This window comes from Anguilla rostrata, chromosome 16, assembly GCF_018555375.3.
Source record: "Anguilla rostrata isolate EN2019 chromosome 16, ASM1855537v3, whole genome shotgun sequence".
NCBI lineage: Eukaryota > Metazoa > Chordata > Actinopteri > Anguilliformes > Anguillidae > Anguilla > Anguilla rostrata.
Window position 1 is genome coordinate 6502595 of NC_057948.1, and position 25270 is coordinate 6527864.

The 25270-nt window shown below is 47.1% G+C and overlaps 1 protein-coding gene across 1 annotated transcript in view; it reads right to left on the reverse strand.

Moving 5' to 3' along the window:
- Positions 1-25270, reverse strand: part of LOC135241831 (protein kinase C-binding protein NELL1-like) — a 290330-nt gene that overhangs the window by 185764 nt on the left and 79296 nt on the right. The window contains exon 4 of the mRNA XM_064312554.1: positions 14196-14366. Coding sequence (XP_064168624.1) covers positions 14196-14366 — 171 coding nt within the window. The remainder of the gene's footprint in view (positions 1-14195; positions 14367-25270) is intronic.

The following is a 25270-nucleotide window of genomic DNA, read 5'->3' on the forward strand; positions in this document are numbered from 1 at the left end:
TAGCACTGTATTAATTTAAATAATGTTCATTCAGCTGCAGCTCTTGTCCAGACAAAGATACAAAGTAGGGGCCTGCGACTGCCAGGGGGCCCGCAAAGCACCTGTTCCGGTCGAGGGACTACAAATGAAAAATTAGCTCTTGAGCTAAATCTGGCACTCCAGGCGTTGGCATAAATGCTAATATGTGGACTATTGTGTACCTTTTAAATAAATAATTGAATAATTAAGACGCGGATGTGTTCTGTGCAAAGAAGCTGTGATTTCAGCCCATTCAGCCAATTCATGAAGCTAACACCGGGCTAACAATGGGGCCAGGAAATGCCATAATCAACGGCTTTGTTCCGTTCAGTTCTCCATTCGTCACACTTCTAAAGCTCAAACAAAACTTTGGCATTTGGCGTAGAGGGCATCCGACGGAAGGCTGCGACTCTGGCGAGGATTCTAACACCAAACGCCCGCCCCTTCGATTTTCGTCTCCATCTTGTCGGAGAAGCTTGATTTCCCATGATTCCGTCAGGTCCTGCCGCATCGGATTTACGCTCCCCATCACAGAGGTGCGGGACCGCGCTCTCTCGGTAGCCGGACTGCGTCGAACTTAACGGAAGCCTTTACCGTCGATGGGACGCTGGGAGTAGCCACGGCCAGGGCGGGGGCGGGGGGGCGTCCAAAGTTTTGAAGGCTTCCCCGGCATGACGCCGAGCTCGCGGGGTTCGGCGAATGGGAGACGAGCGTCTGGCGCGCGGACGTTCTCGTGACCCGACTCGGCCCTATCGGCTCACCGGAAGGATTGCTCGTTTTTGAGTAAGGAAGACTGACGAATAGATTAATAACATAAAGCCGCGCCCTGTATGCGGACGTGGGGGCGGGGGGGGGGGGGTTATCCGTATTCAGGACGCAGTATGGGGGGGGGGGGGGTGTAAGATTCCCGTCGGCGCGCGGATCTTTAATTACCGCCACGGAAGAACGGCCCGATGTGTAGATTTCAGCTGCTGCCTGTCGGCGATAAGGAGCACAGATTTACCGCCACGCGGTGGCCGTGTGGGGAAGGGGGGGGGGTGGGGGGTGCAGCACATTGACGTCGCTGCTGCTGCGGCTCGGGTCCGCAGATACGCACCCGGTCACGGATTACACGCCTCCCCCGGTTCCCCGCCTGGACCCCGCCAGCGCAGCCTAATCTTCCCCCCGTAATTGTCCTGGCCTCCCCTGGCTGAGGACATAAGCCCACGCAATGCTTCCTGGTGGTCAAGCTCCATCCCGATGGCACGGGGGTGGGGGGGGGTCGACGCCCAACAGGAGGCCGCAGTTAATGAAGTCGGCTCGTGGGACGGAGGCCGCCTCACAAATTCAGCTTTTCACCTTCCGTTCTTTCATCCTGCAGCAGACGGGGCGAGTCCTAGCCGTGGAAACGGCGAAGGTCCTCACAGTCCTCACTGTTACTCAGAACATTACCATAGCGTTAGCGCAGCCGCTAATACTTAGCTCACCTAGTAGCTTAGCTGTGGACTGATTTGGGATTTTTTTTGAGGAGAAATTTTAAAACCCCAAAAATAAAAACCCTGTAACTCTCTGGGCCAAGACCAGGGCCAAGGTTGGCCACACCAAACCTGAAGGATAAATAATTTAAACCTTTTGAAGAGTAGGTTTTTGGAATGTTTTCTGGAAATTCGGTGTTGTAGAACTCCATTGCTTTCAAGTAGTGATTGTTACATCATTATTAGAATATTTAGTTACAAAAATTCTGAGCCGTAGCCGTAGTCCTACCTCCAATTTATTCTGGTAAAGGTCACGTCTCTTTATGGCATAGGGCTGAAGCAGCGTGTTCAACGAGCTACGGCATCATCTTATCGCAGTTACTCAAAACATCCTGCAGGGGAAGCTAAAAAGCTCACAGCTCCCTTAAAACCAATTAAAGGAAGCCTGAGAACAAATCACAGCCGCATAAAGCTCCTGTTGAATGGCCAGCTAAAACAAACTGTGAAGCTCTATTGTTTATTCATGTGATACCAGGAACTGCATTATGGCCACCTGTTAATCAAACAAGCAGATTCATTTTACTATTTTCTCGACTGAATATTCATAAGCAAACAGATAAACTGCAAAACCGTACACAGCTTCAAAGTTTTACCCGCAAGGGACACAGATCTAATAACTGAAGGCTTTGGAAGAGAGAGAGAGACAGAGAGAGGGTGTGTGAATGTGTGTGTGTGGTTAGCTTATCACCTTGCTAGACATTCCACAAACTGTAGCATAATTTCTTCTCAACGGAGACTGGCATGATGTGGGTGTAAGTTAGTACATATTTCCGCAATTCCGTCAACAGATATTCCGCACCAAAAATAGAAGCAGAAATAAGCCCTGGGGCAGCAGCACTGCTGGTAAGTACCCAGCTAAAGTAATGGCCTGTTAGCAGGGCCCTGTCATCTGCAGCTCCCTGAAAGTGCTCGTCAGTCTGCGCGTCAACGTCAACTGCGAGAGGAGCGATGAGCCCCAAGACCCGGAGTGGAGCCCCAACAGTGGCACAGCTGAGTGTGACTGAGAGTCCTATAGCACAGCTGAGTGTGACTGGGAGTCCTATAGCACAGCTGAGTGTGACTGGCTGAGAGTCCTATAGCACAGCTGAGTGTGACTGGGAGTCCTATAGCACAGCTGAGTGTGACTGGGAGTCCTATAGCACAGCTGAGTGTGACTGGCTGAGAGTCCTATAGCACAGCTGAGTGTGACTGGCTGAGAGTCCTTTAGCACAGCTGAGTGTGACTGGGAGTCCTATAGCACAGCTGAGTGTGACTGGGAGTCCTATAACACAGCTGAGTGTGACTGGGAGTCCTACACAGCCAGCAGCTGAGGGGATGACTGGCTGAGAGCTACCTATAGACACAGCTGAGTGTGACTGGCTGAGAGTCCTTTAGCACAGCTGAGTGTGACTGGGAGTCCTATAGCACAGCTGAGTGTGACTGGGAGTCCTATAGCACAGCTGAGTGTGACTGGGAGTCTTTTAGCACACCTGAGTGTGACTGGGAGTCTTTTAGCACAGCTGAGTGTGACTGGGAGTCTTATAGCACAGCTGAGTGTGACTGGGAGTCCTATAGCACAGCTGAGTGTGACTGGGAGTCTTTTAGCACACCTGAGTGTGACTGGGAGTCCTTTAGCACAGCTGAGTGTGACTGGGAGTCCTATAGCACAGCTGAGAGTGACTGGGAGTCCTATAGCACAGCTGAGAGTGACTGGGAGTCCTCTGGCACAGCTGAGTGTAACTGGCTGGGAGTCCTATAGCATAGCTGAGTGTGACTGGGAGTCCTATAGCATTGCTGAGTGTAACTGGCTGGGAGTCCTTTAGCACAGCTGAGTGTGACTGGCTGAGAGTCCTATAGCACAGCTGAGAGTGACTGGGAGTCCTATAGCACAGCTGAGTGTGACTGGGAGTCCTCTGGCACAGCTGAGTGTGACTGGCGGAGTCCTATAGCAAGCTGAGATGTGACTGGGAGTCCTATAGCACAGCTGAGTGTAATGGCTGGGAGTCCTTTAGCACAGCTGAGTGTGACTGGGAGAGTCCTATAGCACAGCTGAGTGTGACTGGGAGTCCTTGGCACAGCTGAGTGACTGCTGGGAGTCCTTGGCACGCTGAGTGTGACTGGGAGTCCTATAGCAGCTGAGTGTACTGCTGGAGTCCTTTAGCACAGCTGAGTGTGACTGGCTGAGAGTCCTATAGCACAGCTGAGAGTGACTGGGAGTCCTCTGGCACAGCTGAGTGTGACTGGCTGAGAGTCCTATAGCACAGCTGAGAGTGACTGGGAGTCCTTTAGCACAGCTCTCGCTCTCGCGACTCAAGCAAGGCACATGACCTCCTGAGACCCAACGGAAAAACTAAGCATTCAAACTTTTTTTTTTGGCATAATAAAAGTGCCTTGGATGACAAAAAATAACTATAGTGAAAATATTTGTGAAAATATTATTTATTTTGTTTTTACTGAATGTCCCTTGTAGCGTAGGTTGCAGCCTAGTAGGATATATGGTTCTTCAGATTAAAACCAGACACATGTCCCCTACAGGGGACAAAAATGAATTCCTGGGTTTTATGAGGAGAACAAAACCAGTAAATAGCCAAACGTGTACGGAATGCCTAATATGTCAGCCACGTGTGCCTATGCAGGCTTCTGCAAAAGCTATGATTGTTTTAATATCGGCTTTCAGTGCACTTGCAGAAATAAAATAAAATAAATAAATAAATAAATAAAAATGAACAAAAATCAGGCTGAATTTTTTTTCCAGTGACAATCGCATAGAAAACGCTCTGCAGACCCAACTGGACTTGTAGCTGCGGCAGCTGTAAAAGGAAATTGAAACAGGCTATTATGGGTTTTCGTGTTGTTCCTTCCATCGGAAATTACAGTAACAGGTGCTAAAAAGGCTCCACTTATCCAGAGTCTGCTCATACAAATCCGATCCATGATTTAAACGGCACGGTTGTTGTGATCTTCTTGCAGCTGTCAAGATAAAACATCAACACATATATATATATACATACACACTAAGGACCCTAATCATCATAACTGTCCAGCTGACCTCCTTAGCCGACACAATCAGTGGCATCAACTGTACAGCATGCCAGAGTAGCACACCAAGGAGAAACACTGCATACGGCACAGTCACACACAGCACAAATGAATACACACCTTGATACAGAAGACATATATGTATATGGCTTGATTGTGAGGTCACAGCTGGTCATTCTACTGCACACGCTCAGTTCCGCATGTCCGTGGGAAATTACAGGGGTCAGAGGGACACACGTTTGCTCAGTTTTTATTTTTTCAAAAAGATTGTTTTAGAATGAGCTCGAAAATGATTAGATGAAATGGTTCAGCCGGCGAATGTGACATGTCCAGCCGAATGAGGAATTAACCTCATTCATACTGAAAGATCTGAATGACGCCATTTTCTGAAAATAAACAAATTGTGTAACTAACAGAAATGCCAAGGAACATTAATTCCTTCAGGTCTGCTAAATAAGACTTGATTATTATGGAATTATTATGTTACCAAAGTATTACCATTTGCCTCAATTAACTCTCTGCCAATTTTTTTTTTTTTTTTGAAAAGCAGTCATACCATGTCCATTTTGAAAGATCAACATGTGATTTTTGGTCATATATTTATAATTTTGAATATGAGTGCCCTCCTTCGAGTCTATTTAAGTGTCAGTTGTTTTCTACCGGGGGCCTTTGGTAAACACTAATTGGTGAGATTCATACATTAACCTGAATGGAGTTACGAAAGGCATGCAATGAGTAGCAGGTTACATTTTTATTTTTTTTATTACGTCTTAAGATACCTCTATCATAGGATTGCTAATATGCTGAGTAAAAGACTAAAGGCCAAATGTAATTATGTATTCATATTAATCCACCCACTAGGAAACATTATGTTTCACCACCTCGAAAGGATTAGAAATTAACATAGTGATAGAACTGAAAAATAAGTCGGAGAATCAATTTCCTGAAAATAACCCGGTCAATGATACCAAGGTAGGTTATACAAATCCACAAAATGATGATCAAAGTACAGTTTATTCTAAATTTTGTTCTCTAGCAGCGGTTTGACTATGCTAGTGTAACAAGTGGGTCTTATGCCATGCTTGAGTTGCTTAAAAGGGTTTGGAAGGGTGGAGGGATGGGGACGAGGGATTTAAGATATTTCAAAGGGCCCTTACAGAAAGGGACCCACAAAAATATTAGAACAAATGCTTTCTTGGGTGGTGGGACCCAATGTGAGACCTTTTCATTGGGCCCAAAAATCCCTGGAGGCACCCCTGACTCCTAGACATGACCATTTCTGAAGTTTTTTGTTTTCAACACAAAACTGCAGAATGGAAGCAGGCTACGGGTCTGAAGACCAACGTGCGATCCCCTTATTGACCCAAGCCCTCTCCTTACAAATGGCCCAAAATGGAGGACCATTCGCCTGGTTCCGAGTTTCCAACAACGCGCCTCGCCGTTTCACTAGCGAGCCCTTCACGGTCTTTGACACAACGTTCATTTCCTCCGCCGCCGCCACCGCCATCTTAAATGGTGGTTTCCTTGCGTACTGTCTGAAATGTGCTACAGAAACAAAGTTGAACTTAAAAATGAACTTGAACAATTATCTCTCGCACCCGTTTAACCTCCTCAGGAAGGTCTGGATCGGTAAAAGTTTCATAAGTCCCTCATCCATTAAAAATCCACAAAAGTGAGCCATGTATCCATCACTTTGTTTGAAGGTGGCGAGGAAAGCGCCAATTCTGCCAGGAGAGCCAAAAGGATATGGAAAACAATCATGGACATGGATTGTTTTGAACGCCTCTTTAACCCAATTTGTTTCACCTTCGCCCTTGATCATATTTGTGAATGTGCCTCAACTGCATCGACACGCTACTGCTGGGAAAGAGCAGACTAGCACGCCCCTACGGGGTACGGCCGTGGCACTTCCTGCATGGTCGGGCACTTCCTGTATGGTTGGGCACTTCCTGTACGGCTGGGCACTTCCTGCATGACCGAGAACTTCCTGTATGCCCGGGCACTTCCATATGGCTGGGAACTTCCTGCATGACCAGGCACTTCCTGTATGGTTGGGAACTTCCGGCATGTTTGGGCACTTCCTGTATGGCTGTGCAGTACTTGCATGACTGGGCACTTCCTGTATGGTTGGATACTTCCTCCATGGCCGGGCACTTCCTCCGTGGGCGGGCAGTACTGCATGACTGGGCACTTCCTGTATGGTTGGATACTTCCTGCATGGCCGGGCACTTCCTCCGTGGGCGGGCAGTACTGCATGGCTGGGCACTTCTTGTATGGTCAGGCACTTCCTGCATGCCTGGGCAATTCCTACATAGGTGGGCAGTACTGCATGGCTGAGCAATACTGAAAACATGCATTTTAGGCCACTTTCTTCTACCTTTCAAAGCCCCCCAGCACCATTTCTCTGGACCATATTTTTTATTTGTTAGTGGAACAGGCGAGTTTGTCTGGAGGAAGGACAGAGTTTGGAAGGCGGATGAAGCTTTCTCTTTTTGGGTGTTTTACTCAAAGCGATTACAGTGTTGAAGTAAATAGTCAGTCAACTGCTTCCCTCACTGACAGTGTTTTACATTATTCTTTCTTTACTTTTTTTGGATGTTATTGAAGATCTGAGAAAAACATTACAAAGATATGAGATATAAAGCCGTTATACCAAATAAGAAACCAAAGCTTGATATGATGAAACTGAGTTCCCTATGGCAGCCATATTTTTTTAATGATCACATTTTGCAGAAAAGTTTGTTTTTTATTTTACAAAACGCAAGGCAAAACACCTTAAATTCCTTTTGAAAAGAGAATCTGAAACAGACGAAATACAGATTGTTCCGTTAAACGCCACTTGAAAATTCCTAAGCTTGATATCGCAAAAAAACCAAGACCTGGTTCGAATATATGTATTTGAAACGCTTTTCACTCTTGCTGGTAAAATCCGAAAACACTCCAGCGCGTCCTTGAGAAGTTTCAATGAAGCAAGTTACTAGCCGTGCTACTGTTGTAAATATTTGTGGAAACGGGTCTTTCTTTTCAAACGCTCAGTAACCCGCAGGAGTTTTACTGCTGTCTAAATGGCAGAAGCATTTCAAATAAATACCAGACCCGGGTCGACTGAGAAACTTAACTACCTGTGGATAAAACCCCATAATTCTTGGTTCTCTAAATGTTTATTGCAACCAGGCCACGTTTAAAGGCCACGATGAGAATGGGAGGACTTAAATTTTATTCCGTCCGTTACCTAACCCACTTATATTCCTGATCAGGGTCGCAGGGGATGCTGGAGCCTATCCCAGCATGCATTGGGCGAGAGGCAGGAGCACAGTCTGGACAGGTCGACGGCCCATCAGTCACACTCATATCTACCGCCAGTTTTCACCAATTAGCCTAACCTGTATGTCTTTGGACTGCGGAAGGAAACCCACATGGACATGGAGAGAGCACATTAACTCTACTCCATTGGAGCCCGGGGCCTTCTTGCTGCGAGGCGACAGCGCTATCGACTCCACCACACGTGCCTCCCTACGTTTTCATGAAATTTTTGATTTCGAAAAGCTGATCGTGAATCGCTGTGATATTCCAGCGTGAAATGAAAATGCCTCCTCCATTTATTCACATGGGCTTCAATCTTTCACTTCTCTCTCTCACACTGGGCCTCACTCACGAAACATTTCTTAAATTATTCTTACTTTTGTTCTTAAAAACGTTCCTGCGAAAAAACCAACATGGGATTCACGACACGCGCAGACCTCTGTTTCTGCGCATATCCCAGGTACATGAGACGACGAATGTTGACTGTTTGTAAATCTTACGCACAATCCCGCTCATGTGATTAGCATCAGGAGACAGCCATGAACAAGCACAGTTAAGAAGAAAATGGCGGAAGCCAAAACGTTCCCGGAAACGTTCTTAAACACAGCGCGCGATCAAATGCGATCGTACGCTCGTTTCGCGAACGAGGCCCCCATTCTCCCCCCGTGCTGCCGGAGCAGAACCACAGAGCCTCGGAGCAGATGCAAGCAAAGATCCGACTTGAGCCACTTCTGCCAACGGCGCTGGCGCGCGAATCAGTTTGTTCGCCCAGGGAAACCCTTGCTGCGCTTTGCTGTGTTAATAAAAACAGGTGCCACCTAACCACAGGCAGAGCTACTTTCAGTTTCCCAAAACAGTTTTCTGTTTTAAAAAAAGTTAAAGATGTGAAGAGTTTGCTTTGTTTTCTGCGGATGGCTTCATGGTTCCTGTGATGCTTCTTCCTGTAGGTGGATTCAGCATGCGTGGGCGCTGTTTCGTGAGATCAGCGGCCTTCATAACAAACGCCTGTTTCACATTTTATTACACTTTTAGAATATATATATATAGAAGTACAAAATGATTGAGTTGACTGGTTATACGGCACTGAAGAATAATGCCTTTATTTTAAAGACGTTCCACTCGGGAGTGCAGTCTTCAAGCCGGTAAACACACGTGTGAAGAGCCTCAATACACGAAGCGAACGCTGCCATCCACCGTCAGCCGCGATGGAGTCTCGTGTCCTTAAGGAGTCGGCGCCCTAGCAGCTGATGTTTTACGAGCAGACTAAAGCCCACGTCGAACGTAAAGGAACGTGCAGAAGTCCCAGCCTCGCTCTTCTCGGGTGTGAGCGGAAGGACGTGGAAGATGCGCATATTTCCAGAACCAAAGTAAAGTAAACTTTCTCAAGTCCTGGAAAATTATTCACAGAGGCATTTTTGTCTGAACCATAACAGTCAAGATGCGATTCACAGACGTTCAAAAAAAGGGCGTTAGGTCTATGGAACATACAAAAAAATATAAAGCAGAAAGCCGATAGCTGTTGAACCATGTCTGAAATGTACTTTCAAGTTTTTTAACTCACTGGACCAAAATACAGCAACACTGCCCGCCTGTCATTCTTTGTAAATGCCCTGGCTGAGAAATGGCCGTGCATTCGGCGGTTCACTAAACATTTCTGTTTTCTCGAGGGAGTCACGGTTCAATGTTGCTAAGTGTAATATTTTTTCAGAACTTCAAAACAAAAGAACACAAGAAATGTGGGTTCAACATCACACTCTTAACTACAGCTGAAGCCAGGGCAGTCCACTCATCAACTGTCAAATTAAAGGGCAATTTATAAAAGAAAAACTGAGAATTATGGCTCAAGGCATTTCAGTTGTCACATTCCGAGTTCATAACATGTGTGCCTATCTGGTGACATGACTGACGACAGAAGCATATTTTAAATACTACCAACACACCAATGAAGAAAAACCCACATTAGTAAATAAGTGTGCAATTTCCCCAACAAGCAGCATAAAACTAAGAAAAAGAAGGATCCAAGAACAGACCCCTGTGGGACAGCTTGAGTCAATTGCAACGTGCTTAGATGGAGCTTAAACCTCAGGGGTAAACCCCTAGACCACAGAACTGCATTACAACTGGAACAGCTAATCCTTATTTTGCAGGTCTGGATAACTTTTCCAGTTGTCATGTTGTTCTGTTGTCTAAATCTGGGGTTTAAATCTGAGGTTTAAACATCAGGTAAGCAATCGACCCCTAACAGGGACAATAGTGGGGTCTATGTATACCAGCATAAAGTAATTATTTTTGGGTATGATCAAAATCAAGAATCAAAAAAATGACAAAGCTACTTTCATCACACCTTAAAATAATTACTTTCGGTTGTTATTTTTTATTTTCCTTTCGATTTTGTTTCCATTGTCGATCAGTTAAAATGTAATTTTCTGCCATTTATATCGCTGACTGAAATAAAAACATGATGATTACACTTTGGATAAAGATACTTAAATGGTACAGCAAGGGTTGAGGGTAAACAGCAAGCTGGCACTACTACGAATTTGGTAAATCCATCACCAAAACAAAATGTCTTCTATTTGTACCTGGAGCGATTGGTACCCTGTTAAAACACAGCAGTGGAAACAGAAGGAAAAAACAATTTAGCCTGCTGCAACAGGTCACTCTCTGTCTTGCAGAAATGAAAAAATATCTAACGGCTCAGAGGACCCTTTTGTAAATGAAACTGTTCAGCTCCTGAATGAGAAAATCAAATCTCAAAGTTTCAATTCATCACTGACCGTTAATGGCTTATCAAATTCTATTGCTAACAGAGTTCACCGCCCTCATGAAGCCACCCATATTCCTAAACCCATTATTAACACACGTAACATAACTGCAAGGGCACCTTCTTAAGCGTTTCAGTCAAGGACGAAGATCCCATTCAGGAGAGGATCTTTGTTACATCTTTTAAATTACTATTCGGTACAGGTATACTTCACATATTGATATTCATGACTAAATTAGGCTGCTTTAACAAATAAGATCACAGGAGTTACTGGAAAAAACCTGACTGGCATAAGTGATTGCCATTAGTAAAATGAGTTGGATTCCTGGCCTAAAGTGTAGGGAATTTGCAGTGGAATGCCCCACAAGTGTATGAGATTAAATGCTAATATAATTTATATAAATTCTGTTGCGCCATAATCACTTCAATGTGACCTCCAATTATTTCCCAGTTAGAGATTCCAAAGGCGATGATTCGGGAGCATAATCATCTTATCTGTACAAATTCACTTTCAGTGAGCATGGAGGGCCAGACAATACTGTTTTTATTATAGAAATTGTAGAACATTCTTCACTTGCTGTGTGATATCTGTTAAGGCACTGTTCTAGAGCATGGATGGGTCCCACTCTGGTATCTGTTAAGGTACTGTTCTAGTGCATGGATGGGCCCCACAGTCTGGTATCTGTTAAGACACTGTTCTAGTGCATGGATGGGCCCCACAGTCTGGTATCTGTTAAGGTACTGTTCTAGTGCATGGATGGGCCCCACAGTCTGGTATCTGTTAAGGCACTGTTCTAGTGCATGGATGGGCCCCACAGTCTGGTATCTGTTAAGGCACTGTTCTAGTGCATGGATGGGCCCCACAGTCTGGTATCTGTTAAGGCACTGTTCTAGTGCATGGATGGGCCTCACAATCTGGTATCTGTTAAGGCACTGTTCTGGTGCATGGATGGGCCCCACAGTCTGGTATCTGTTAAGGCACTGTTCTAGTGCATGGATGGGCCACACAGTCTGGTATCTGTTAAGGCACTGTTCTAGTGCATGGATGGGCCACACAGTCTGGTATCTGTTAAGGCACTGTTCTAGTGCATGGGTGGGCCCCACAGTCTGGTATCTGTTAAGGTGTCTAGTACAATGACAGCACCTGGGCTGTCTTTATATATATATATATATATATATATATATATATATATATAGAAAAAATCATAAATGCACTTTGCAATAAAAACATCCCGTACTGAAAGAATGTTGTGAAGAGACATCTTTAGACAGTGAATCTTTTTTTCAGTCGGCCGGAACAATTGGTCGATCGGACGGCAGTAGGTCCGCCTCTTGAGCCGCACATATAGTGTCCTCCTCCTCCTCAGGCCAGCGAGAACCTGACGTACGAACCGCGGTGCGATGAAAAGCGGCGGGCGACGCCGCGTGTTACGGAGGAGAGCGCGCGTCCGTCTGCGCCCTCCTGATAGCGGAGCCTGCCCGCGACGAGCGCTTGCGAATACGGTCGGCCATTTTCAAACGGAGGAGGAAAAGGAGGAATAGAATTAAAGACTGAAAAAAATCACAGCTCACTATCTAGTCATTCAGTTTATTTGAGGTGATATGAACATAATTTACATTGAAGTGACGAGGCTCAGGAGTCTGCGGCATTGGCTTTAGTACCAGTATTGGCGGCAGGTTGAAATTTCACCTCATTAACATTCATAAAACCTGTGTTCACCTGCACATTCTAAGTAGGACAGAACGCATCACAGAGATTAACAAATGTGTGCTTAGAATGTTCTTAACTGAACATTCTAATGCTGATGTAACAATCACTGCTGGTAACTGAAAGCAGTTCTAGAACACTGGGTTTGAATGTTGAAAAAACATTCCAAAAAACCTGGTCTTCAAAGGGCTCAGTCGGATTAGAGCCATTTTGAATAATCCGGGCTTCAGCTGCTTTTTTTATAACCCGTCGGTTGCAGCAGCGACGGATCGCGTTCGTCTGCTGCTGTGCCCTGCAGGGAGAGTTCGCGACGGGCCCCCCCCCCCTAAACCGCGGCTGCCAATCGTCGAACCCGGGGGTTAATATTTGCGCGAGGGACTTGCCAGGCGCGCCCGCGTGTTTATTCTACGATGACAAACGTTGGCAGTCCCGCTTCCGCCACGTCTGGCGACCCAGATGCTTTCCAGGCGCTATTTTCCGACGGATGCAAGGGAGAGTCTGACACCTTGGATTCGTTCCCGAACAGAAATCAGGACAAACACACAGCATGAATAACTAAAAACCCAGAAATTAATGGGCCAATTACTGTGTCCTTCGCTGAAGATAGACTTCAGTTTTCAAACCCTAGACCACAGAACTGCATTACAACTGGAACAACTGTCTGAATGCATGAAATGAATATTAGCCGTTCCAGTCGTGATGCAGTTCAGTGGCCTAGAGGGTTTAAGCACGCTGCGTTCCACTCCACGTCCTTGAGAGCCAGCGGGTCGAGTGGTGCCCCCTTTGGAGGGCCTGTTGACACGAAAGACCCGTCGGCGAGGGTTCAAGTTCTGTCATGTTCTCCAGCGGATCAATTCGACAAAAAGCATCAGAGCCCCGACAAGACGGCCGCCTGCAGCCGGGAGGAATCGATAGCCTAGGGCGGCGGGAGACTTCTGCGGCGAGGAGAGGAGAGAGCCAGAGCGACGTCAGAAGGGTCTGCGACGCCACGGCGGCTCGGCCTAGCCCGCTTTGTGGAGCGCCGCCGCTCCACGAAGCCGCCGATATTAGAGAATCTAAAATGGCGGGATTTATTATTATTTTTTGTTCTTTTTTTCCCTCTAAACCGGACGTCAGCGTATCTCTTAATCTCGGCTAATGTGATTTCCGTTCCGTAATCACTCGGGTCATTTTAATCAGCCAGATAACGGGAGGGCAGCTCGGGATATTCCAAAATAGACCGCTGGCACAGGCTGAGAGAGATGATGCCCCGAGAAAATGCTCGACGATCTCCTCCTCCTCCTTTCTCTCGAATCCTCTCGCTTCCATCAAGTCGCATAAACAAAAACAAATATAGGCTGCTGAAATTTGGTTTTGATTTAGAGGTATTCACATAAACACTGACTACTTTGACTGAGAATTAAATTAGTTTTATAATAATGATAATAATACTAAATGCTTTACAGAGCAATAATAATAATAATACAAACTGCTTTACAAAGCAATAATAATAATAATAATAATAATAATAATAATAATAATAATAAAAACTGATTTACAAAAGTAAAACAATAAAAAAAAATAACAACCATACAAAGGATTTAAAGCAACCCTCACCCTTGACACCTGCAAATTACTCGAATCTAAGAACAATGCAGTAAGGACGAGGATGTGCAAATGAAACGGAAATAAACGTTCCCCAAACACAGGTTCCTCGCGTTCCGCACGTTCTAAACGAGCGGAGAGGGAAATTCAGCGCCGAAATCAAACACGCTGGCGTTTAAATGGGAGTCAAAGCTAACGGCCCCCTTTCCTAAACCCCGGCCGTTAGCCGTGGAAGGGATCTGCACATGCGTTTTGGGTGGGGGGTGGGGGGGGGCAGCGCTCTTACCTGCTGCAGTCCACGTGCAGCAGCAGCTGGGAGGCGCTGATGGACAGGGCGATCTTGTGCCACTGCCCGTCGGCCAGCCGGTAGGGGAAGGACTCGGAGCGCGGCCTCCCCCGGTGGCGGTAGTGGTACTGGATCTCCTCCCGGAGCCCGTTGCTCTCCAGCTCGAAGTAGCTGCGGGACGAAGAGGAGGAAGAGGAGGACGCAGAGGGGTCAGGCCGGCTCGGCGAAGGATTCGGAGGTGCACGGTAAAGCTGCATGTTTGCCTTTGACACATTAGGGCAGGGGTCCCAAACTCTAGTCCTGGAGACCCTGCGATTCTCCAGGCCCAGAACCTGTGAATCTCCAGGACCAGGGTTAGGGAGCCCAGCTACCCTGCGGCTCTCCAGGACCAGGGTTAGGGAGCCCAGCAGACCCCGTGGGTCTCCAGGAGCAGGGTTAGGGACCCCAGCAGACCCTGTGGTTTTCCAGGACTAGGGTTGGGAACCCCAGTAAACCCTGCATCTCTCCAGGACCAGGGTTAGGGACCCCTTTGAATTGTAAAGCGCTTTGGATAACAGCGCTATATAAATGCAGTCCATTTACCATTTACCTTTGTAAGGGGCTCAGCTTTAGAAGAACACTGGCTGAAAAGTGGGGAATCAAGACCTCAGAATCGCATGGTTTTATCTGTAAAAGGTACACTTCCCTCACTAGTCTTCACATACTGAGCACGAGCACTGTTTTGTAATATACTGTATTCTTCTATTAGAATTCAACCCATGCACCATCACAAGGACACTAAACAGAGGCCCTAGTACAAACATCAGCAGGGGTGTGCACTAGCAGATAAAACTTCAGACCTTGAAAATGTTAACACAAGTTCAGCATGGTGTTCCTGTCTAAAACCAACCGCAATCTTCTTAAAATATCATCAAGGTCAAAGCACACTAGTTTCAAACAATGTGTCCACTCGCCAAACCTTACAAAAGGATGCTATCTTTGGGAAAACCAACTGTTATAATTCTGCTCTAGTAGGCCGAAGTTACTGCTGTCGACGTGCGCATGAACTACTCAGACCATCTACAAGTGACATCACCGTGTCAACAAATGGTAAATGGTAAATGGACTGCATTTATATAGCGCTTTTATACAAAGCACTTTACAACTGATGCCTCTCATTGGCCAGAGCAGTTAGGGGTTAGGTGTCTTGCTCAAGGACACTTCGACACGCCCAGGGCGGGGTTTGAACCAGCAACCCTCCGACTGCCAGCCAATCGGTCTTACCTCCTGAGCTATGTCGCCCCCCATAACAAGCCACTCATAAAAATATATCCAGTATTCCCATGAAGGAGGTCCCATGTACTTCTCCCCTTGTTGTGACCTCGTTGTGGCTTTTGTGTCTCCGGGATATGGAGGGCTTTACCTGTAGGGGTGTAAACCCCTAGCATAGGGGTCTCAAACTGAATCCCGAGGGTGCGGCAGTGTCTTCTGGTTTTTTGTGTTCACCATACGATCAGCTGCCAAATAAGGCCTTGAGTACAAGGTGTGTGGACTCCTTAGCCAATCAATGACTTACATGAAAAACACCCCCAAAAACCAGCAGACACTGTGGCCCTCCATGACTGGAGATTGACGCTTGCGCCCTAGCAGGTTTGACAATTCTGGGATAGTCCCAGGTGAGAAACCAAAAAAAAGAAAACAATTTGATCTAAACCCTTTGAAAGGCAGGTTGAGAACATTCTAATCACATTCAGTTGAGTTGAGAACATTCTAATCACATATTTGTGATCTCACACTTAGCGACAGATTTCCCTCCCCAGTTTTCCCCCATATGATTAAACAAACGCAGAGCCCTGCCACTCCAGGAATGAGCAGAGCTGCCGCTCAAAGCGCACCAGAGCCTTGAATTAAAACCAGTACGCCGTGTTTTATCCCGGGAATCTCATTTCACTTCACGCAATTCCTCCTAAGTAAATTAAGTCCTTTCCAGTCCCCAGGCCATCTTGTTTGTGAGCTGCCACTCTAGGGAAAAAAAAAAAAAAAAAAACACAGCTCCCCACCCCCTCCCACCCACCCACCCTTTCTTCCATCCCCTTTTATTTTCTTTTCTTCTCAGAGCTCCGCTTCATTTGTTTGTGGGTGGGTAACGGAATCGGAGATTTGCATGTGCAGGGGGGAGGGGCGGGATAACTCGAATCTTCAATCTGGACTCGAGCTACAGACTGTTGGAAAACATGGGAGCCACAGTTTACCCTTCTGAGGTGTCTCACATTGTAGTGGGCCAGTTACAGATAACATTGATTGTTTACCACCACACTCAGTTAAATTAACCTTTTAATCACACCCTTTGTGCTACATCCTCTACCCCCTCGCCCAGTCAAATTGTCTCACTTTGATATGCAGTACCATTGTGTGATATCCTCTACCCCCTACTTCAGTCCAACTCCCCCACACCTTGTTTCTTCCCCCAATGTCTGATTACCTCCCCCCCCCCTTTCCCCGTGATGTGTTTAAGATAACCATTTGGCCCTTTGTTTCCTTGAAGGAACGGGGTATAAGTATTCACTGTCTCCGTCATTTGTTGGTTCTGTGTTTATCTGTACTTGGGTAACAGACCCACTAGTTCCTTTGCTACATTAAACAACCTATTTTGAAACGAAGACGTGCCTGCATTTATTTTTCTACTTACAAAAGTACGGCGGAATAAATTGAACTCTTAAAAATTCCACACAGACAAGGCCAAATTTGGCTGGAGAAAATTACCGGTGGATCGAGAGGACGGGGCTAAACGACGCGAAGGTTCCGGTGCGTTACATCTTGCGCTTTCAGTGGAGTGTTCAGGATCTCGCTGGCGGGCTACATCTTGTGCGCTTAGTAAAAAAAAAAAAAAAAAAAGAAAGAAAGAATGTATCCATTTGCCCTGCCTCAACAGTCACTGTAAGCTCATAATTTCCGCTCCATGTGCGGGGACGATAATTGGAAAACCATGCCGATAAAAATTAATGAATGTTAAAAAAAAACACGAACGCTCAGCTAGAGTTTCCACGGACACTTCCCCTGCAGCGGACAGCAGCGCATAAGGAAGCAAATGGAAGCGTCCGCTAACAAAGAGCTTTGGCTGTTATAGTTCAGTGTATTGTACTGTACCTTGGGGAAACTAGAACCGTTGGCTCACAGTCACCCCCCCCTTCTAAATGCACATCTGGCAACGCATGGCCACAGGTCACACAGAGAGAGAGGTTCCTTCCTGTACTCCGCGGTCCCCCTGGTAACGGCGGATACGGGGTTCGCCTTTTTAAGGGCAAGGCCGCAATGACCTGTCATGCGTCGCTCGCTAAATCAGGTAAGGCAGACATTTTGAACGTTGTTGCCGATTCCAAAAGAGACTGGAAATGATCCGAGACTTATCTACAGCGCTCAAACAATGCCCCGGGTTGTCCAGTAGGTTCAGCGTCACGACAGGTCTTCATGCATATCCCCCACAATGCCCCTGCGACAGCCATCTTTTATACTGGACTGAAAATGGTCTTTAAAGCGGAAAAAATCTGGGTATTGGGCTTTGCCAAGGGCTACAAGCAAAGCACAAGACATACACACTAAATGTTGATATTTCAATGCTTGCAGATACTTTAACATGGTTTCTCAATGATACATTTATTATAAAAATTGCTCTTTACATTTTACAAAGACACAGAGTCAGAAAAGAAGGTTCGTTGTCAGGAATACAGCTAACTATCATGCATTATCTCTTATCAATAGCTAGTAACTACCTACACGATCAATAAAACTTGAAAAAAAAAAACTGAAATTGCCATTTGGGAACATTAGATAGTTTCCGTATTAGGACACATGAATAGACTGGGGCTGGTTACATAAGTACAGCAGTAAGTAAGAAAGGTCAGTGCAAAGGGAGGTACACTTGATTAAAGACAACCTTTTTGAGCTAGTAGGTTTTTTTGCACTGTTTCTTCAAAATTCAGTGTTCTAAAAATCCATTGTTTTCAATTACCAGCAGTGACTGTGACATCAGCCTTAGAATGTTCAGTTAACAATATTCTAAACACGCATTTGTGATCTTACATCATAAAGGGTCCACTCCTGAATTTCTCCAGAACATAACCAGCCTTCGTTTATGCAGAGTCCAATTATCTAGTTAAATGTTAATATTAAAAAAATAAAATAAATAAATAAAAATCACAATGGATGTATTTGCTATTCCAATTCCATTCTCCTGGGGCTCTCCTCTTCCGACGCCAAACGCCTACAGCTGCTACAGCGAGCGCTTGCAAGATTTCAATCTTCCCAAGCGCGCCCGAGTCACAACCCCTCTCCTCATCTCACTTCGCCGCCCGCCCGCTACGGCTCACATCAGGTTTAAGACCCGGCCGCGAACCCACGGGGGCAGCCAACGGAACAGTTCCGCCCGCACCTCCAAATCAATGCCAGACGCCCCGGGTCAGATCGTGCTTGTTCCGCAACCTCGAGGTGACCGGCTCTCTCTCCTCCCTCCCCCCCCCACCTTCGTGTGTGTTTTTGCTCCTCTCAGTCACAATGCCTGCCTGCACTGGCACCATAGAGTTGGAATGGACTTTTCAGATTGGTCGGGAGAGAAGAATCTTCGCCCGTCTTCTGACGCACACAGAAGCCCCGCCTCTTCGGGCTACATCCTGGTTCCCTTCCCCAAGCTCTTCGCCCTTCTGTACCAATTGAGGATATAATATTTTTTTATGGTTATATGTTTCTCTTTTTAGGGTTTTGTGTTTTGGAAGTAATTAGAATTTTTAACCTTTAGGTCCTGGTTAGCATAGTTAACTAGCACGCTAACCTTCGCTCGCTGTTCTGGGAATGTTGTTTACTGTGACTGACCATTCTGTCATCATATACTGCTTGTAGTGGCCTGATTACGTGCTTTGTTGAGCATTTCTTGCTTTCAGAAAGAGGCTTAACAGCGTACACCGTATTGTGTTTACACTCACAAATAGCAATGGACATGCTAACATGCTAAACGTGGGCGTTCGTACATGCGTTTGTCTTGTGTCTTTTTTTAAACTTTTAAACGATCAGAAACACCACGCAAATGAAGCTTTTCTGCAGCCGCCTGTCAACTATCCACATGACTGCGTTATGTCCGAATCTCTCCAAACTAGCCACTATCTCTCATCCATCCACAAGACTGTCCGGATCTCTCCATAACTAGCAACCATCTGTGAACCATCCACAGGACTGTCTAACATTAATCTCTGTCCTTAACATGTTTATGGCTATGAATAACTGTTACAAAATGAGTATTGTACCTTATCGGACCTGTGTTTTTTAGTTGTTCCAATGACCTTTGGTGTGTACTAATTGTATGTAGCTTTGAATAAAAACATCTGCCAAAAAATGTAATGTAATGTAATGTAATGCCTGTCCTAATCTCTGCACTCCTAATTAACATATTATGTCATAGCTGTGGAGGCAACTCATTTCTGTCTGAAATTGAATTATGTCTCACCCTGGAACTAAGCAGCTAGTTAAGCTTAGATATCATGGAGAACTTTCTGGAAGAACAGATGCCGGTACTGACTCTCTGCTCATAAATGATGGCATAAACTAACCCGGCTGGGCGCATTGTTATCTGATATGATATGCAAATGAGCGTCTAGCGCTAGTTTGTCACACTGGTCCGCCTCCCCTTCGGAGCAAGTGAAGAGATGTGTTAGCTGAAAACTGGAGATTGGGATGAGTAGGTAACCAGGCAGTGCGTACACACATCTATCACGTGCAAGATCCTGCTCTCATTACGCATTCATTTCACCTTCGGCACGCTAAAATGGCGCCCGTGTTCAAAAGAATTATTCTGCTTGGTTTCTGTTTCTTTCTCAGAGAACGTGGAGAAGTAATATTTATTTATTCAAAGTAAGACAAAAAAATATATAGAAAGCTTTTAACCATTTAAGGTGTGCGATCACAACTATGTGATTAGAATGTTCTTATTTGAACATTCTAATGCTGATGTAACAATCACTAGTTGGTATTTGAAAGCAACTAAGTTCTAGAACACTGACTTAGAATTTAGACAAACTTTTTTTTTAAAAAAGGTTAAATTACCGAGAAGGTTCTGCGAGGGAGTCTGCTCTACAGCTCCGCGCAAATTTTCGCGTGAACCTACTAACACCACATGCATCATCACGCGAACGCTCGCGAGAAAGACACAAAATAAACACGCTCAAAATGTTCCCCTCCGTTTACAACACATTTTGACACAGAGAGTAAGGTGACGGTCCACGGCGACCGCGAGAAAGAGGTCTTAAGACGCCGTCTGGACCGTCGATTCCTTCCCTTTCGCAGGCCATCGGAATATCTTCCAATCACAATAGTTTATTTCCGCCTCCAGTTCCTCTTCAAAACCGCCGCACTTCTTTTCAGTAGAAAGATATCAGAAACAGGGCCATGCGGCAATTACACTCAAGGGCCCTCAAAAAAAAAAGAAAAAAAAAAAAAGAAACAGAGAAGCCGAAATTTAGGCTGGCATAATGGAGGAGGAGGAGGAGGAGAAGGTAAAGGAGAAGGAGAAGAAGAAGAAACAACAGCCGTAAGAAAAAATTGTTTCAAAGTAATGGTTCGGGAAGCGGGGGAGAGCTTCTCCTGCCGAACCTCGAACCTCAGGCTCGCTTTATTTCACCCCCTCGGCGAAGCTGCGGGGGTGAAATGAAACGCCAGGACGGCGCCAGACCGCAGGGGCCGCACCGTAACCCGGCGAAGCTCCGAAAAGCGCTTTTCAAACGAACGCGTATATCAACGGTAAACGCACTGCATTTATACAGCGCTTTTATCCAAAGCGCTTTACAACTGATGCCTCTCATTCACCAGAGCAGTTAGGGGTCAGGTGTCTTGCTCAGAGACACTTCGACAAGCCCAGGGCGGGGGATCGAACCGGCAACCCTCCGACTGCCAGACAACCGGTCTTACCTCCTGAGCTACGTCGCCCCATTTACCATTTACCATATCAGTGGATTAATAACGAGGAGAGCAGAAGGAGGCCCGTGAGTCAGGAGGCCGGGCTCCAGCCACGCCCGGTATTTTATTTACCCCCACGGCGGCTGAACCCCCAGCCTCGGCTACGCAGGACGGGCTCGAGCGGCTCTCATCTGTACGCCCGGGAGCGAGGGTAGGGGGCGCGGGGTGGAATACTGAGCGGGGCCTCGCTGTAGCGGGCAGAGGGGCCTTCCTTCAGACTCCTGACACGTGGGATAGAAAAACATCCTAAATATGATCAGCTCAATTGCATAAACACAAGTAAATGTGTTTGAAGCAATGTCTCTCTCTCTCTCTCTCTCCCTCCCTCCCTCTCCCTCAGTCCGTCTCTCCTCTCCTCTCTCTCGTTCTGTCCATCTGTCTCCCTCTCTCTCTCTCTCTCCCTCTGTCTGTCTATCTCCCTCTCTCTTTCTCGCTGTCTCTCTCTCTCATACACACACGCGTACACACACACACGCACACACAAATTTGGCACAGGCGGTCACAAACCCGAACACCACGCGAAACGCGTGTAGAAGAGACTCCGTCGTTACCGGCGGCTGTAACCGTGGCCCATCGTTACGGCGTGACGGCAGGCTGACGATTGTCCCCCACACCGCGCCGCCGCCGGGGAGAGGCGCGGCCGCCGAGGCGGGCGGTTAGCCCCGCGCGGGCTGTTTTCGCGGGACCGTCGCCCAGAGAGACCGTAAATCAAACAGAGGAGGTCGCGGATCAGAGCTCCTTTAACGGCTCTCTCTCATCACTTTCCATCTCGACGCCGCGGACTTCATCGTCCACTGCCCTTGGCTCTCAGTTCAGCAACACAGACAGTAAAATGGAGCTCCACCTCCCTCCACTGCCGCACCTCAAACACCTCCCCCCTCAACCACCAGCATGGGTCAAATGGCCCCCATTATAAGTAAAACAAACGGCTATGTTTAAAAGAAAGTTTTTATATTTTGAAATACTTCATATAGTCATTGCATATCAAGTCTGGAGAAGGACACCATACAGTGACTTCAATGACCCCCAAGTGTTCATGGACCCCCCCCTGTTGAAAACCCAGGAGTCAGATGATGGATGCACAGTATCGATTTACAAGCTTCACTTTTTTTTGCTTCGGGCATTTATCTTGACCATCTTCGTCCCTTGACAGGGTCAGGACATAGATCATTTTCAGGTTCGCCCCCTTTTGAGCTTTAAGGTCTTTGAGCTTTAAGGTTTATAATTCTCTCTGGGAAACGTGCTCCATCCAGCATTGTGTGGGAAAAAAAACAGAACAACGTTCATTGCGATTGGTCGTTCGACCAACAGAATCTATGGTTGCCGCGGGAGCCATTCCTTTTGCGAGTCGCTTGACGTGCGACACGTTAGGCCGAGCCTTTTTCTCAGAGCCAAAATGGCCGCGCGGAAGACGCTCGGGTTAGCGGCGCACGTAGCCGCGCTGCCGCATCAATCTTTTTTAACCGCCGCAGCCGAGCGCGCTCGCTGGGAGACGGGCCTGGTTGGGGAAGGCAAACGCAGTCGAAGAGCGATGCCCCTTTTTACGCCGCTATTTACGGCCCAATTAAAAGCGCATTCTTTCGTTTGTCCCCTACGCCGTTTTTCGAAACCCGGTTTCAGGGCACATTAACCCAGACTGACGGGGGGGATGTTCTTCATTCAGTTTCCAGGCCATTGATTGGCCACGGCTCGCTTTTAATGGGGGGAAGTAAACTAAAACAAGAGTGGGATTTAAAGCGAGGAGGACTCTAAAGAACTATAAACTTTATACGCGTGGCTTTCGTTTACCTCGGGGACTTTATTGACATTAGCGTTAGGTCCTCGGATTTAAACTTCGTATTAATTTCACTGCTGAAAGTGCCCATGCGATGCAACGAGCTCGCGCACTGAAAATCGAGCCGTTCGTAAAAAGGGGTTTCCTGAGGTCGGCGGTGCAATCCGCGAGGTGGCCGACAGTCGAGCCGTAAACAAACTCCCTCCGTGCAGCCGGGAGCTTTTATTCCCCACCGCGGCACTTTCCTCCCTGTGATCCCACTTCTAACCTGTAACCCTCTCTGCTCTCCCCTCATCTGAATAATAGTGAAAATATCCAGTCGAAATTTGCCCTGAACGTTCACAAATAAATGTAATTGTTTGTTCAGATATCGTTCCCAAACAACCTCTACAATCTGTGTTTGGGGGGGGGAAGAAAGCAATGTGGAGACTGCCTTCACCCTTCCCTCCAATGGCTACCTGTAGCGTCTCGCATCAAACTCAAAACTTGTCTTTTGATGCTTGGCCATTGGACAGGTCCCATGTACCTTCAAAACATCATCAGACCCTACACACCAACTAGATCTCAGGACAAAAGTGAATCCCCCCCCCCCCTCCACCGCCCCACCTCCAACATACTCCACCCATGTGCCTATACTTCCAGGTGAAGTCTCCCATCTGTTCTGGTAGTGGAATGGGCTTCCCACAGCAGTCAGAACAGCAGAAACCCTGCCCATCTTCCATTGCAGTCAGAACAGCAGAAACTCTGCCCGTCTTCCCACTGCAGTCAGAACAGCAGAAACCCTGCCCATCTTCCCACTGCAGTCAGAACAGCAGAAACCCTGCTCATCTTCCCACTGCAGTCAGAACAGCAGAAAATCTGCCCATCTTCCCACTGCAGTCAGAACAGCAGAAACCCTGCCCATCTTCCCACTGCAGTCAGAACAGCAGAAACCCTGCCCATCTTCCCACTGCAGTCAGAACAGCAGAAACCCTGCCCATCTTCCTACTGCAGTCAGAGCAGCAGAAACCCTGCCCATCTTCCCACTGCAGTCAGAACAGCAGAAACCCTGCCCATCTTCCACTGCAGTCAGAACAGCGAAACCCTGTCCATCTTTCCACTGCAGTCAGAACAGCAGAAACCTGGCCATCTTCCACTGCAGTCGAACACAGAAACCCTGCCATCTTCCACTGCAGTCAGAACAACAGAACTCTGCCATCTTCCACTGCAGTCAGAACAGCAGAAAACCCTGCCCATCTTCCTACTGCAGTCAGAGCAGCAGAAACCTGCCCATCTTCCCACTGCAGTCAGAACAGCAGAAAACCCTGCCCATCTTCCACTGCAGTCAGAACAGCAGAAACCCTGTCCATCTTCCACTGCAGTCAGAACAGCAGAAACCTGCCCATCTTCCCACTGCAGTCAGAACAGCAGAACCTGCCCATCTTCCCACTGCAGTCAGACAGCAGAAACCCTGCTCATCTTCCCACTGCAGTCAGAACAGCAGAAACCCTGCTCATCTTCCCACTGCAGTCAGAACAGCAGAAACCCTGCCCATCTTCCACTGCAGTCAGAACGCAGAAACCCTGCCCATCTTCCACTGCAGTCAGAACAGCAAAACCCTGCCATCTTCCTACTGCAGTCAGAGCAGCAGAAACCCTGCCATCTTCCCACTGCAGTCAGAACAGCAGAACCCTGCCCATCTTCCCACTGCAGTCAAACAGCAGAACCCTGCCCATCTTCCACTGCAGTCAGAGCAGCAGAAACCCTGCCCATCTTCCCACTGCAGTCAAACAGCAGAAACCCTGCCCATCTTCCCACTGCAGTCAGAAACAGCACAGAAACCTGCTCATCTTCCCACTGCAGTCAGAACAGCAGAAACCCTGCTCATCTTCCACTGCAGTCAAACGCAGAAACCCTGCTCATCTTCCACTGCAGTCAGAACAGCAGAAACCTGCCCATCTTCCTACTGCAGTCAGAGCAGCAGAAACCTGCCATCTTCCCACTGCAGTCAGAACAGCAGAAACCCTGCCCATCTTCCTACCGCAGTCAGAGCAGCAGAAACCCTGCCCATCTTCCCACTGCAGTCAGAACAGCAGAAACCTGCCTATCTTCCACTGCAGTCAGAACAGCAGAAACCCTGCCCATCTTCCCACTGCAGTCAGAACAGCAGAAACCCTGCCCATCTTCCCACTGCAGTCAGAACAGCAGAAACCCTGCCCATCTCCCACTGCAGTCAGAACAGCAGAAACCCTGCCATCTTCCTACTGCAGTCAGAGCAGCAGAAACCCTGCCCATCTTCCCACTGCAGTCAGAACAGCAGAAACCCTGCCCATCTTCCCACTGC